Source organism: Doryrhamphus excisus, linkage group LG10 (genome assembly GCF_037039965.1).
Source record: "Doryrhamphus excisus strain RoL-2023G ecotype Guam linkage group LG10, RoL_Dexc_Guam_v1.1, whole genome shotgun sequence".
NCBI classification, from domain to species: Eukaryota; Metazoa; Chordata; class Actinopteri; order Syngnathiformes; family Syngnathidae; genus Doryrhamphus; species Doryrhamphus excisus.
The window spans coordinates 13,282,664-13,299,212 of NC_136366.1; the positions used below are offsets into that span (position 1 = coordinate 13,282,664).

The 16,549-nt window shown below is 42.5% G+C and overlaps 1 protein-coding gene across 7 annotated transcripts in view; it reads right to left on the minus strand.

Annotated features, from left to right (window-relative positions):
* Positions 1–16,549, minus strand: part of kcnn2 (potassium calcium-activated channel subfamily N member 2) — a 33,134-nt gene that overhangs the window by 15,816 nt on the left and 769 nt on the right. For 3 of the 7 annotated variants that reach the window (XM_078794165.1, XM_058058560.2, XM_058058550.2), the window contains exons 1-2: positions 11,337–11,858; positions 10,893–10,988 (exon numbers count right to left, since the gene is read on the minus strand). In XM_078794165.1, coding sequence (XP_078650291.1) covers positions 10,893–10,988; positions 11,337–11,726 — 486 coding nt within the window. In that variant the 5' untranslated portion in view covers positions 11,727–11,858. Of the gene's footprint in view, positions 1–10,892; positions 11,008–11,336; positions 11,859–14,169; positions 14,268–15,679; positions 15,807–16,035; positions 16,124–16,363; positions 16,451–16,549 lie in introns of those variants that run through there. The other 4 variants (XM_058058597.2, XM_058058575.2, XM_058058540.2 and 1 more) reach the window with 4 other exon arrangements.

Below are 16,549 nucleotides of genomic sequence, written 5' to 3' on the forward strand. Positions count from 1 at the left end.
CACCACTTGGACTCTTTGAATAAAACAAGAGCTGAGAAAAGGTGCAACATTAGCAGCGTGCAGTCAGCAATTTCAGCTTCACACAAGTTGCACTGATGTGAACATCTGCTGCTGTCGCCACATTAAGCGCTCGCCTCCGAGTGGACGGTGCCAGTGACCACCGGAGAAGTCAACTCACTTAGGACTTGGATGTGGCTGTAATTTAACACCCTATGCAGCCCCCGCAAACGCAAGCCCTTTCAGTTATCAAGAAGACAGAGTATTCCCCCAGAAATCATGTCAGCAGTCCGTTCACAGCGCTATCTTATCGCTATGTCTCCCTGGCTTGCAGATTAAAGACCATCAAAGCTTCCACTACATTTGTCAAACAGTTTTTCCCCCCCTTCTATTCCCTGCAAAGCTCCCAATCACATTAAGGGCCTCCCCTGCCTATATGTGCATGCCATCACAACTGGCAGCAGATATTTCACAAAGTGTATCCGTCAGCAAATGTACGGGTTAGGGCGGTGATTCCCGGTGGGCTGTTTTTACAATGAGAGCAAATGCCCTTTAAGGCGAAGGAGAAAGGAAAGAAAAACAACAGCACATGAGCAAATTTTCTCCCGAATTGCATGCACATAAAATATCCTTTTTGTGTCCCTGTAAAGGCCAGGTCATCTTTACTGTCCTGAAAGTGTGGAGTCAGTGTCTGCTTACAATGTGACATAATAGTGATTGTATCATGAGTACAGTAGATCCCCATTATTTGCAGGCACTACGTTCCAAGAAAACCCACGAAAAATGCCTATTTTTAACACTGACCCTATCCTACTACTAATTCCTCTCACAGTTATTAAACACGTTTGAAATGGAGTTTTACACATTAAGAATCAATACCAGCATACAGTATACAGCACAATGCTTATTTGTTGACAAAGCATCTCTCTGTGCTGGAAAATCTTCAATGAATTCAATGCTGAATTCATTGCTGCGGACCTAGTTTACCCTGGCAGATAGTGCTATCAAACCTCTATGTATTTAAGGTACCATGAAAAAGAAATTTAGAATTTTAAGCAGGGACAATACATCTGGTTTGTAGGCTAGTCCAGCTACACACTGGCCCATGTTCACAAAACAGTCCAGTATGAAATGCCGTTGACAGATTAAAATATTTTTCTTTTGCTGGTAGGGAATCAGGAACTCCAACCACTTCTGCCTGATGTTTGCCTGTTAGGAATTGGAAACATATGTAACTTTCCCTTACACCCGAAGAAACACTTCCTGCGAGACTTGGGGGAGGGCAGAGAGTGTATCTGACCTACAGCGCAAGCCCATATAAGGAAGCCCACCAATGTGTGACATCACACATCGCCAGTGTTACAACGCCCTCTGAAACAGAGTGTTTAGAGCCACCTCAAAGTTCTATCAGGGCTCACTTCCAAATGTGCAAACCTCATTATCTGAAACTTTGGCATCATTTAACACAAGAATACAACATTCTAATTACATTTATAGCTCAGAAAAGTGGAAAAAGCACAATACGTCCCATTTAAGTGTTTTCTTTAACATAGTACCAAGGTATTGCATAACAAACGATAATCTCCACAAAGACAACTCCCAACCGCCGGGAGTTGAGCTAAACAGCTTCAAGTTCATCTACATACATTATTATTACACATAGTATGTAGAACAGAGGTCATAACAGCCATTTCAAGTATGCACATACAGTAATATCCATCATATAGAACCCTCCACTGCATGCTCATGATGTTGAGATACGGCACCTTGCCAGCAAGTTTCCATTTAGTCTAATTTGAGATTTCTCATTATGGAGGTGAAAACAGTCCTGAAGGCCTAATGGGATCAGCGACCTAGATTGTAAATTTAGCAGTGATACATAAAATTAAATTGCTGAATAGTCTTTTTTCAACCTCTCACACAGAATTGGAAGCTGCTTTTCATCATTTTCAAGACAAGGACAAAGGCAGCAAATATATAGAATATCAATAATCTGGTGAAAATGTCACTTTCCTCCCAGGCTACACATGGATGCCCCACAAAGGCGACAAATCGTGACACGGCGTCCGCCTTGCTTTGGCTGACCACACATACTGTTTTCCAATGGCTGATTTACAGCACAGAACGGACAATGGAAGTGTGTAAAAGTGCCGAGTGCAGAGCATGTTACAAGTTCAATAGAGTGGCCCCACAATGCCGGCTTGACTCATCTATAATTATTTAAAAGCCACAATCAGTTTACTCCCCTAAACACATGAAGACACGTCAATTAAATTTTCAGTGGCGGTTGTTCATATCACTGTGACACCGAGCTCTTTTGACAAGTCGACATCTGTCAAAGAAGTGTGTAACTCTAACCTTCCTGGCCAGCCTGGTGTAATGTAGACACACAAACGGTGGCCGGCCTCCTGCTTCCCGCCTCTTACTTACTTACTTACCTTGGCCGGCCGGCTAAATGCATTGTTTTCCACACGGTGGAAGCTGCGTTTTATTTTACATTTTAAACAACACGCCTGTCCCTGTGTGAAGCGTTTACAGAGCTTGTTACCTCAAAACAATGTAATTAAACATTTAGACCCCCAGTTGCATGAGGAGAGCCTACATGGTGGCTGCAAGCAATTAGAGTAATGGTTGACCTGAAATACAATACTCAAGGGCCCTTTACCACACAGCATCAAGTATTCAATGGCGGCAGCAGAACAACCGTTATGACACACAAGTGCATGCAAAGCAATAAAGCATGGAGTCAAACAGCAAAACAGAAGAATCTTATGTTCACACTGTACAAAGTTGGGTTGCTGAAATATTTTTTTATTTTAAAAACTTTTTAAAAAAAATACATTTGTTTCTTATATTGATTTTTATTAAACTGTAGTAAATTATGACTAAATACAGTGGAACACAAGTTGTTTGGATTTTGCATCCATTTTTCCCCACACTACCAATGGAAACAGCATTGATCAATTCCTGGAAAAGTGTGAAAGGAATTTAATCGCCTTTCTGTGAAACCTGCGGCCAGCAGGTCACCCCGAAGGACCACATGAGTCGCCCACCAGCCTGTGCTAAAAATAGCTCAAATAGCGCCACTGCATCTATTTTTTTGGTTGCTATTCTTGTTTAAATCACACTTACATGGAAATGACAACATATTAAAAATACGCTTTCAAAATCATACATTCATTCATTTTGTACCGCTTTTCCTCACGAGGGTCGCTGGGGTTGCTGGAGCCTATCCCAGCTGTCTTCGGGCGAGAGGCGGGGTACACCCTGGACTGGTTGCCAGCCAATCACAGGGCACATATAGACAAACAACCATTCACACTCACATTCATACCTATGGACAATTTGGAGTCGCCAATTAACCTAGCATGTTTTTGGAATGTGGGAGGAAACCGGAGTACCCGGAGAAAACCCACGCATGCACGGGGAGAACATGCAAACTCCACACAGAGATGGCCGAGGGTGGAATTGAACCCTGGTGTCCTAGCTGTGAGGTTTACGTGCTAACCACTTGACCGCCGTGCAGCCCCGCTTTCAAAATGTTTCATATAAACAAACTCTGACCTAGTATAATTAAAAGTTCAGTATTTTGAGCATGACCAAAACGTAGCATTGGTGGTGATCATAAAAACTGGTATCAACAACCTAGCAAGTGCAGCGAATATGAGTGTATATGTCTGACCCCCAAAAAGATGGCAGAGAAAAGAAAGAAAACATAAATTTCACAAATTACCACTCTGAAAGGAGCCTGTGACCAATCCAGGGTGTACCCAGCCTTTTCCCAAAGTCATCTGGGATAGGCTCCAGCACACCACTGCAGCCCCAACGAGGACAAGCGGCATATAAAATGGATAATGGTTAAAAATGTATTCAGAAAGTCACGAACATGTTTTCTATGATGGTGGTCGGGTCTGGAACTCATTAACCATGCTAAACGAGGGATGATTGTACTGACAAATTTTCTGAAACAACTATGGAGATGGCTTATGGTCGAGAAATGAACATTAAAACTGATTATGTGATGCACTCAATTGTAATCTGATGCATGTTCAAATGAAATAAACCATTAAATTCAAAGGCAACAGCTCTAGTGGACATTCCTAGAGTCAGTTTGCCTATAGCATGCTCCCTCAACATCATCTGTAGCATTGTGCTGTGTGATAAAAATCCACATTTGCAATGGCCTTTAGTTGTGGCCACCTGTGCAACAATCATGCTGTCTAATGATCATCTTGATATGTGAGGTAGATGGATTATCTCAGATTTGTGAAAAGTCTGAGAGGGTTTTGAGAGTGTCTTAAAAGTACAGTCAAAATGGAGTTTAAAGCAAAAAATACACAACAAAATTCATCTTTTTGCAGAACTCTTGTTGCCACGGCACTTTCATTCATTCATTTTCTACCGATTATCCTCACGAGGATCGCAGGGGGTGCTGGAGCCTATCCCAGCTGTCTTCGGGCGAAAGGCGGGCTACACCCTGGACTGGTGTCCAGCCAATCACAGGGCACATATAGACAAACAAAAATTCACACTCGCATTCACATCTATGAACAATTTGGAGTCGTCAATTAACCTAGCATGTTTTTGGAATGGAGGAGGAAACCAGAGTCCACGGAGAAAACCCACGCATGCACAAGGAGAACATGCAAACTCCACCACAGAGATGGCTGAGGGTGGAATTTAACTCGGGTCTCCAAGCTGTGAGGCCTGCGCGCTAACCACTTGGACCGTCGTGCAACAGCCACGGCACATGACAGGAGCAAATAAAGCAATCTATTTGAAGATGCTGTTCACATTGCTGAGGACAGTGAGTAACTAGACAATGGTACTGTCATTATTCATGGACTGACCCTGTTCTCTCATGTCAACCACTGTATTATCCTTTTAGCAACAACACAAGACACTCGTGTTTGACTCTTTGTAACACACAATTGGATCCTATAACCTTCACCTTGCAGCTATGCCCAAGAAAGAAGTGGACATGCGCTCACAATGGACACGCTAATCCTCTGCACTATACAATATCCTCTAAATGCAAAGTGTGTGCACGCTCTTATGCTCACGACATGGTGAAATCGCAGAGGAAAAGAGCATGGAATAAGATATGTTCAGATCATAAACGGACAGATTGGATGCACCCCGCCAATTTGAGCCTGATGCAATAATTTAATAATCCTAAGTACTGTCTTGAGTGCCATTTGCACCATGCAGCCGACCCCTTTATAGGCACATTCTAAACACTCATCCATCTTCTATGCCGCTTATCCTCACAAGGGTCACAGCTAACTTTGGGTGAGAGGTGGGGTACACCCTGGACTGGTCGCCAGCCAATCACAGGGCACATATAGACAAACAACCATTCACACTCACATTCATACCTATGGATAATTTGGAGTCACCAATTAACCTAGCATGTTTTGGGGAATGTAGAGGAAACTGGAGTACCTGGATGCATGCAACATGCAAACTCCACACAGAGATGGCCGAGGGTGGGATTGAACTCGGGTCTCCTAGCTGTGAGGTCTGCGCGCTAACCACTCGACCGCCGTGCAGCCACCATTCTAAAAATATGATTACTAATAAAAACAACAGCAATAATAAGGAAAAAAAACATTCAATTTAACATTGACACACCTGCTACAGACTGCAAATAGTAGAATCACATTCAGCTTACCGTCTTGAAATATTGCTACTGCATCGTTCTTGTCAGAGTACACACTGCTGACTGCAGGAGTTGGCCTTATTTGCCACAACGTGCTAACACAAAAACACTTTTTGTCTCTCAGTTCAACCTGCGCTACTAGTTGGGCTGCGCTGGTTAGAGTCATCACCACAGTCAATATACCTAATGGATTCCAGCTCAATATTTAATCTGTGTAATGTCGAGTGGCAAACATACATCTTGTCATCTTGAATGAAATCGCTCAATTTCATTAGTGAACAAAGTTGAGAGAGGTTCGGCCCAATTAGACATTAATGCAATGCTTTATTTATGATATCAAAGCGAGACACTAAGGGACCACTTTGCATTATAAATCCTAAGCTGTCGTGCATTACACTTTACTTGTTTTAACTTTTTTTTATCATTCAGAACTCAAGTTTCATGTATGCTAATACCAACTTTTTAATCAAGCAAAGTAAACACATGAATAAATCTCCCTTTCATTACTGTTGTAGCCAAGGTGCACACTTTGGGTATACTGAAATACTCCCTGCATGTTCCCATTTCCATGCAGTGCACAGTTAGAGGATGCCATCAATAAATAATTGGGACAATTCTGGTCAGGAGGCAAAGAAGTGTGTCTGCTCCAGAAAAGCTAGTATGTTCAGAGAAAACATTTAGGCCAACAGCTAATGAAGTCGCCTGACTCCAGCCTCAAGTTTCAGGTAGTGTTGGCAAGAAAAGATCAATGAGAAAAATGCAGCAGATGGCATCATGGTGAAAAAAACTACTTTGAAACTGGCACGTGCAGTCACAGTTCCATTCATTCATTCATTCAGATTTTTTTTTTTTTCGCTTTATTTGGACAAATATATGAATCATAACAGTGCATTTCTTACATCAATCAAAATCAAAATATAACTTTCCATTATTTACATTTGTATTCAACTATCTGATAGCAAGCCCAAAAGGAGTAGGCTGAAGCAAAAGCTTATAAATGCCTACCCCTTTTTGCAAGATATAATCATGTTCATGCCACTGTCTTGTTTCCCCTGTTATTATCATTGTAATATTATTATTATTATCATTATCCTTATTGTTATAATCTTTATCATTATTACCATCATTATAATCATCATTAATATTACCATTTTCATCATTGTAGTTAAAAATTTTGTGATTTTTTATTTTTAATTATTTAATTTTACAGACTTCATTGCTTCTTGTACAGTGTAGAAATTTCATCTGTTATTTTCAGAAATCTACAGTCTTTGTGTGTCAATTTATTAGCCCACTTTTTTGTGACATTTACTTATTTTCTGGATTGCATGTGTCTAATCTTATGCATTAAAAAACAAGAACTTGACTGTGTCTGGACAGGTGACCAACCCAAAACATCAGTTTCTTCTTGTTAAACCCTACCTGATTGTCTTCATTAGAGGTACGGGTAGGCTGGAGCCTGCCCCAGCTGAAGTCGGGCGAGATGTGGTGTCACCCCATACTGGTTGCCAGTCAATCAGGACACATACAGACAACCATTCAAGTCTCCAATGAACCTAATTAATCTCTACATATTTTAGGGTGGAAAGGATTGGGTCCCACCAATTCTGCCTAGCAACAAGACACATATGAAATGTGTCCATGCTCTTGCTTTGCTTGCTAACTCTTATTGAATTGCACAAAAATTTGTTATCCGTGTGGTTTAAACATTGCTGTTTGAAATTCAATTTAAAATCAAAAGGATGTCAGGGCTGCATGGCGAACGAGTGGTTAGCGCTCAGACCTCACAGCTAGAAGACCAGGGTTCAATTCCAACCTCGGCCATCTCTGTGTGGAGTTTGCATGTTCTCCCCGTGCATGCGTGGGTTTTCTCCGGGTACTCCGGTTTCCTCCCACATTCCAAAAACACGCTAGGTTAATTGGCGACTCCAAATTGTCCATAGGTATGAATGTGAGTGTGAATTGTTTGTCTATATGTGCCCTGTGATTGGCTGGCGACCAGTCCAGGGTGTAAAGACAGCTGGGATAGGCTCCAGCACCCTCTGCGACCCTCGTGCGGATAAGCGGTAGAAAATGAATGAATGAATGAAAAGGATGTCCCCTTGTCAAGCTGCTCGATTTGTTATACTAACATTCATAGTATGCAAATTTCACATCACATCAAAGACAGAAAAGCAGTCGAGACTTTTTCATGTCCGTGAGAAAACAATGTCAGCAGAAAGGACAGAGTTACAGCAGCAGCCTGAACACAAATGTGATGTGAGTGTATTGTGTTAAAAATATGTTAAAATGTCAGTTTCCAACCACTTGGGGAGGCAGGTGAATCCAGCGATCATCTCAAAGCAGGATGATGCCCCTGGCTACAGACACATGCTGACAATATCAAATCAAAGTCGGTGGGGGGAAGGTGGGGGACAATGCAATCTCCATCGGTACAGTCAGTAAGTTGCCGCCTGCCAACACTGCAACCGCAACTAAAGTAAAAAGTCTAAAAATTCCACTGGCGGGCGGCCATGTGTCAACAAGAGGCATCAAGGCAACTTGATCATCTGCTAACACATCAAGGAGGACTAAATATAGGCTGTGGACAGGAAGAGTTCACATGAAAGTGAGCATAGATGATGAGAGCTCACGGATACTCCCGTTCTCGCTGTTTTGTGATGATACGCGTGCCTCGGGACGCCACCAGAGCACAGCAGATGCTTCCCAAACTAATTCCCGTGACAGCGGGTAGCCAGCATCCCTGTCCAATGTGACCTTTTTTGCAAAGCGCAAGAAACACATTTGTAAGGAAGTAGATTAAATGACAAGGAGTAATATTTACTTAGCCTGACAAGTGAAATCAGTTTTAAGGTGCTGGGACTGATGGCGGTGACTTATGGCTCTGTGTGTGACAGATATCTGTGAGTACACAAAGACATGCATGCATAATGGATTTCATTGCAGGGGGAAACATCCTGTCAAGACTAAAATGACTGTTTAATAAACCAGACAGACTTCAGTCCACCCAACAAGAAGAAACATGTGCCTCCGTACAGCCAGGTCATCAGTAAGTTTCTGTTTCTGGTTTACTTGCGTGTAGAAAACTCATCATCTTACCTATTTTTTATATTTTGAAAATGAGCATAAAAATAGGGAGTAAGTAATACCTACTTTAATTCATTCATGTTCATTCATTTATTCATTTTCTACTGCTTTTTCCTCACGAGGGTCGCGGGGGTCCCAGCTGTCTTCGGGCGAGACATGCTGGACTGGCCGCCAGCCAATCACAGGGCACATATAGACAAACAACCATACACACTCACATTCATACCTATGGACAATTTGGAGTGACCAATTAACCTAGCATGTTTTTGGAATGTGGGAGGAAACCGGAGTACCCAGAGAAAACCCACGCATGCACGGGGAGAACATGCAAACAGAGGGGGGAATTGAACCCTGGTCTCCGAGCTGTGAGGTCTGCGCACTAACCACTCGCCCACCGTGCCGCCCTTCATTCATGTTCATAACTCTAAATGTTATAGTTGGTTACTGCAGTTGCACTAATGCATTGCCTCCTGCTGACCTTTAGTATTTGGTAACCTTTTTCCACCACGGAGGGGTCATGTATTCATTGCGGTTTACTTACTGAGAAGGATTATGCAAAGCAAAGACAACTTCTTATGAAATTGAGTATGCAGGATTTATTTTTCCCCACTTACCGTAAAACGATAAGACAATTTTCTGATGTTTTCTTTCACCTCTCAATGAAAAAGGGCTGAATCTTAATGACTAAATTAAGGGATATGCAGAAGGTGGGTATCTTAAAATTTATAACGTGGCGTTGACCCTAATTAGCATCGTTTGAGTGCCATCTAAGCAGCATCGAGTGAGAATGTATGCTATGTTTGCTTCTAGCACAAGCTCCCATGCACCTGCCTTTCGGTTGTTATGAACATAGGAACTCTATACAACCAGAAAAGCCATGGACAACACTAATAACACGTATGAAACAGTCCACATGCACTGAAATTGTTTATTATGGGGACTGGAGCCCATAAATGCGCCGCCGATACAAGCCAACCGTGTTACAAGCTACGGCTGGAAACCTGCTGTGATGTGAGGAACACAGTGTGGCATATTAATCACAAATAAGGCGCCACATTACACACAAAGAAAAGTTTGCCCCCCCTACCTCTTTATGAGTTGAATAATTTACACATAGGCTAGAAAGGCGTCGGAGGCAGCAAGAATAGATGTGTTCCTTTCATGCAAATGTATGCTTCCTAATTTATAAACAGCGACTGAATCGCTTCAGTTACACATTGGAATATGGTAATGTGTATTTCTCTCATCATCTCTTATAAAAGAAAGCTTTACAAGGAGACATTTTACTCTTGGGCCATTCCAATGACAGTTATTCCCCTGGGAATTGCAAGTTATAAAAACACAAGACAGACCCAAAATATGACAATCAATCTGAAGTGAGCATTGAGTCGTTGAGCAAACGCAATCTATTCAAGTTGTTTCACCTTTCAAGTAATTGAAACGGAAAAGTCTTACATATGTAAAAGCAACATAGATCCTTTGAGTGCAGAACATGTCACTATTGATTTTGTGGCCATTCAACAGAGATACGAGTGCTGAAGCTTAAGATGAACTGTTGCTGCAATCTTTCTGAGCAAGGTCATAAAACTGTCCCAAGTGTTGGAAATTGTCAAGGTGATGGGTTGTTTATTTGTGGCTGATGAGCAGTATTGGTGCCCTCAACGCGTGTTTTTTTTTTCTCCCATGGCTGACGTGAATTTGGATCTCGAATAACCTGAACCTGAAGTTGAACACGCTGCAAAACTAATTGATACACTGAAGCCAACATTTCCCCTGATGAGCATTATCCATGCATTTTCAATTTGATTATGAACGGCTGAATCTTCAATGACCTGACACTTAAATTGAACACGCTGCAACACTAATTTACACACTTGAACATTTCCCCTGATAAGCAGTATTCAAGTGAATGTTCTTAAATCAATGTGGTTTTCAATGGCTGACATTAATTTGGATCTTAAATGACCTGAAACTGAAGTTGTACACGCTGCAAAACTAATTTCACACTTGAATATAACATTTCCCCTTTTATCTGCAAATACAACACATGTGAGTTAAGCTATGTGTTTTATATCAGACTAAATGCTCCATCCTCTTAGGTCACATCAACATTTAGGAAAAAAAAACACAAGGTGTGTTTCATTACCTGGATCTCTCTTGCGTGGTAGATGATAATCAGTCCCAGGAGGATGATTGTAGAAAGGCTTATCAGGCATTTTAGAGCTAATGAATACAGGGACTCCTGGAAGAAAGCGACAACACTAAAGCCAAACACAAGATTGTAGCATTAAAAAAAACAACAACAACACACTATTATGTTACACGGGTGAGAGAATCACAATGATGTGAGATCACTTGAGCACAGCACTTTTGTTACCTCATACACAGGAGACTTTAAATATCTCATCACTGTAAAAGATCCTGCTTTTGTGTACCCATGACACTTGAATTTTCAATTATCAAAAGTTATTTTGATGCCCACCAAAGCGGTGCATTGACATAAACTGATGCATGTGTAGTTAAATGTTTCAAAACTAACTATTAAGAATTGAATGTATGTTTAAAGTTGCCTAAATTGCTAGATACCCACCTTTCCATAGGCTCCCCAGGAGAGTTCTGTCTCTACAACCATAACAACGATCCCAAACATCCCAAAGATTAAAGCATAGTCGCTGAGCCGCTTCCTCTTCTCAAACAAGGCCCTCCTGTGGCCAAGCTTCTCCCCAATGTTCTGGTTCTTCTTCTTGCCTGATTTACCCCCGCTGTGGCCGCAGCCCCCGCCTCCGTCCCCGGATGCGTAAGGCATGAGTGTGGCCGAGTGGTTCTCCGGCTTGGAGGCTGCCAACGTGTCCGACGCGTCTCCTGCCGAAAGGGGCTGCAGCGGCTGCGACTCGGAATCAAACTCGTGTACGTTCCTGCGGGACGAGCTCAAGTGGCTGAGCGGCCGCATAACGCCGCCGTTGTATCTGCAGCTGCTCATGGCTGTCTCATGGCGGGAGGCTTGTTGGTCGCTGGCCGCGGGACGCTGCTGCTGATGCTGCCGCCTGGAGGAATTGGCATGGCTAGAAGGAGTCAGGTCGCGGACGCCTCGCCCGGAAGACGTCTCCGAAGATGTCCTCAAAGTTACCGCGGTGCTCGTCGGTGACGTCCCACGGAGGACGAGGCTGTCGCGATCATGACAGGTGCAATCGACATCCGTGCAGGTGCAAGCGACTCTGTCTGCTCGGCCCGCAGAGGCGCTGCTGTCGGTGGTGATACTGACTCGAATGATCAGTGGAGAGATGGTTTTGCGGATGCAACGAGCTTCCCATATCACGGTTGTCTCTTCTTTTTTCTTCCTCCACCCCCACCCCCACCCCCCTCTTCTTTTTAAAGCAGCAGTCCGGCACCACAGAGCACCCGAAGAAGGGCGTTGTGGTACTCGGAGAGGGCCGTATCGGCTCCGGTAAGAGACTACAACAGATCCTGGGAGGACCAAAACAATCTAGTCCGACGTTATGAAGAGCTTGCAGTCAGGGGTTGACTCGCCTTGCCGTTTACTGTATACAGGTTCCACGCACACGTATCTTTTGCCCACTCAATCTACAATATTCTACCTGCAGGACTTAAAAAAACATTTTTTTGAAAGCAGTAAATGCACCACTCATAAAAGTACAATTATGAACTTTGTACTTTTGCTTACTTTCACTTTTAGCTACCACATATCACGTGGGGTTCATTTTGCTTCCAAAAATAAAAATAGCATATATTTTTTAACAACTCTTTTGCCAAAGAAAATCCACACAGTCACTGATTGACCCCCACGTGGGGGCGCAGCTTCTTTTGCTCGAAGCCTTGCAGACTTGATTCATTTGATTGGCCGGCGGTCACATGATCACGGTAAACCCTTTGGACCTTTAAGTTACCCCGCGCCGAGGAGCCTACACGTTTTAACTCACCAGGTTGTGTACTAACCGTAAGTGTGTGAGGTGTTTGTCTTGACTACGAAGCTGTCTCTTTCTCACTCACACACACACACAAATCCACGCACACACTGGTCATTGATCACTAAAGCGCCCTTTCATAAAAATGTCCCTCTGCACAGCATCGCAATGCGCACTTACTCCTGATTGGCTGCATCCGCACCACGTGATAGCCCCCCCCACCTGTATCTAACCATCTCTGTATATCATTGTTTTAACGACGTGCTTATTATGTGCCTTTTTAATTTGTAAAAAAACCAATGTAGGTAAATATAAAGTTATATATATTTCTAGAAAAAACCTGCATCTCAGCTCATGTTTTTATTAGTATGAGTGTACATTTTTGAAGTAAGCAATAAAGAGTACAGCCATGTTAAGGTGAGTAACAGTGGAAAAGGGCATTCGGTGTAGTCAGTGTACCATTAATGACCCAGGAAAGTGTTCCTGTATAGTGCAGAAGGGCTCTGGAAAGTTAACTTTTATTTGGGGTTATAAATATAATCGAATCAAACCATCAAGCCACCTCACATAGATACCCCCAAAACTATGTTGACTATGTGTTTTGATTACACATGACACGACATACATGACAAAGTATGCCTTGAAGTAACCCAAGTATACGGTCCATGGCGAGAAAGAACCCTTTGAACTCAAACTCTTACTGTGGCGTTGCATTCTGTTCCAAAGCACTTTTCAAACACTTAATCACTTCACAGACATATGTTCATTAGTCCTTTGAAACACAGTGATGGAAAATTCAAATAGTGGCAATCAGCTAATAAATCACTTCCCATCGTTCTATTTAAGCCGCATGATCAATCACACTCACCTCTGCATTAAATGTGAATAACTCTGGAGTACACAACTATGGATATAAGGCACCCACACTCCCTCAGGCCACAACATAACGTGTGCAAGCTAATGGAATCCAATACAAGGGCTGTGATGTGTCATTATATTGTTAAGGTGTACCTAATGAAGGGTCCAAGAGTGCACATATAGGCCACTTGTATAATTTCCGTAGTGCCTGTCGTCAATGTCACCTGGCTATACAGTAGATTACTGAGCATTTTGTTTATTAAAAAATGTCAGGAAAAAAAAGTCCCCCGATGCCAAGAAGAGAAATTACTTTTGAGGTTTAATTTTGCTTCAGGCTTCCTTTTTAATGCGTTCCAGGAATGGGATGATTAGAACTACAGATGCCAGTCTGGATGAGAGGATCAAAATTGCTATTAAGATTAAGAGCATCAATTATACGCTAGATAGGACAGCCGAGTGAGGGAAGAGCGCAGAGAGCGATTATAAAGTTCATTATTTCTTTGTGCCTCTTTGACATTTGTTCACAAACTCTCATTCCGAAGTTTGTACTTGACACATTTACCAAAATATATCGCTGGTGACCTTGTGTCCTGATGTTTAATACCTTCAGTAACATAAAAAAAACATCATCTGTATACTTACCACTTCCATATATTCCAGTTTCTGACCCTTATCTGAGCAACACCTGCTGTAGACTCACAGCAGCCGGCCAATCACAGCACTCACAGATAATGTACACCCTGAATAAAATAAAAAAAATAAAATAAATAAAGATCTCGTCACCAATGCAGCCTGTTGAATGTCTCTTCAGTGTCGGGCAACTTTAAAAAGTAAGGTCTGTGAGAAATGTTTCATGAGACTTATAATGGATGCAGACAAACACTTGTAGCTCTGGGACATAATGTACACTTCATCTGTACGTAAGTCCTTGCGTTTGACATTAATGACGTTGAGGTAGTGCAGTACTTCCATTCTAAAAATGCAAGTTTTAACTCAACATACCGCTCTGGCTCGCCATTGCTGCGCCACATTGAGGTTTGTATAAATCCCCACCTACCTACCTGAACTCTGGCACTGATTTGCTTACTATATAAATTGCACTCTATCTTTAGCAAAGACATATTTTTCTTGAATCAGAATTTTTTTCATTTGTAGCTAGTCCTGTCCTGTTCCTGGCTGGCTAAGCGAGCTGGTGAGCAGATAACAGCGTTAGATATATCAGTACATCGTAACGATTACCCGTTACTGGAAAATTCATATATGTGCCCTGTGATTGGCTGCCGACCAGTCCAGGGTGTACCCTGACAGCTGGGATAGGCTCCAGCACCCCCGCGACCCTCGTGAGGAAAAAAACGGTGGAAAATGAATGAATGCTGTTACCTTTACTAACAGTAAAATGTAGTGCGTTAGGCGGCACGACGGTCGAGTGGTTAGCGCGCAGACCTCACAGCTAGGAGACCAGGGTTCAATTCCACCCTCGGCCATCTCTGTATCTCTGTGTGGAGTTTGCATGTTCTCCCCGTGCATGCGTGAATGGTTGTTTGTCTATATGTGCCCTGTGATTGGCTGGCGACCAGTCCAGGGTGTCTCGCCCGAAGACAGCTGGGATAGGCTCCAGCACCCCTCGTGAGGAAAAGCGGTAAAAAATGAATGAATGAATGGAAAATTCACATTTTTAGTGACATTGCTCCCAACACTGCTGGTCAAATTGAAAAGCTCAAACCACAGCTGCCCTCTAGTGGCTGTATTTGTTATGACCCAAAAAAACAGCAGTACAGGGAGTGCTGCCTTAGTCCCGATTTAGCATTTGTCCCACATACAGGGGTCTCGGAACATAACCCCTATAAATAATGGTGATCCACTGTATTGGAGCTTTTGGACAGGGTTATATAGCATCATTTTTCCCCATATGAAGGTTTTCTCCAAAGGACAGCAGCTATTTAGCCATAACACAATACCAGTTATACAATTGGACTGTACCTCAAATAAAGTCAATTTATTTGCTAGTCATAGGGACACAGGACACCAGAGAAGCATGACTAAGGTGCCCACTTCCTCCTCTACACAAGTGTCTAATACCAGAATCCATATACGGTTTTTAGTCACGTCGCTACTGATACTACGACCATTTACGGTGAGGAGAGAGATTTACCGTCAATCTGGTTTAAATGTCCCCGCTCAAGGCCATGGCATCACCACATGGGACTTGAGTTTATGCCCACCATCAGACTGATGTATAGCCACTGTGTTGATAAAATCGAATTCACAGGAGGGCGCTTCTGCAAAGAACATGCACACATGAGTGGAAAAGTTGATTATTTTGGTTACCATCTTATGTTTTCACAAGAATATAGCTGCACCTTTGTGAAATACAAGTGCTCTGCAGGGGAGTGTAACTTTGCAGCAGGTGAGACAACGTCAAGCATCATGCTTTTTGACATTCTTAACATGCAAGTGTAAAAGGAACCACTGTATACAGTATTGTACATTTTTAAAAGGTACACTCACCATTAAGGGGATTCCTTATGCAGCCAGGATAGAGAGACCACTTTCTGTTCAAGAGTGATTTCTCCTCTTTGCCATCACTGGTACCATTCTGTCGTGGCATTAAGAAAAAACAAAATATTTAAAAACATCCATTTATTGTGAGTTATGTCTTAAAAACAGGAAAACTATGTCTGTTACATTTGCCAAGTCACACTTAAAACTAGACTTGGCTTTGATGGAGCTTCCTCTGGGAATGGTCTCTGAACTTCATCTTTTACTCATCTACACTTGCCAATATCTTTACAGGTCAGTGTCACTCATTATTGCGCTTTATGGGTGTAGTTATTACCTGAGCTCGAGACAGGGCAGATTGCTGGGTCATTTTCTCCTCAAGCTGCAGGTGCTTCTTGAAGTGGTTCCACCGGCTACAAATATACTGCAGCAGGAGGGTGTAAAAAAAAGGCAGTTTAAGATTAAATATCAGCACTGTGTAGCAGCAGTAAATTGACTTTTAATGCATTGGTTCTCTATTGGT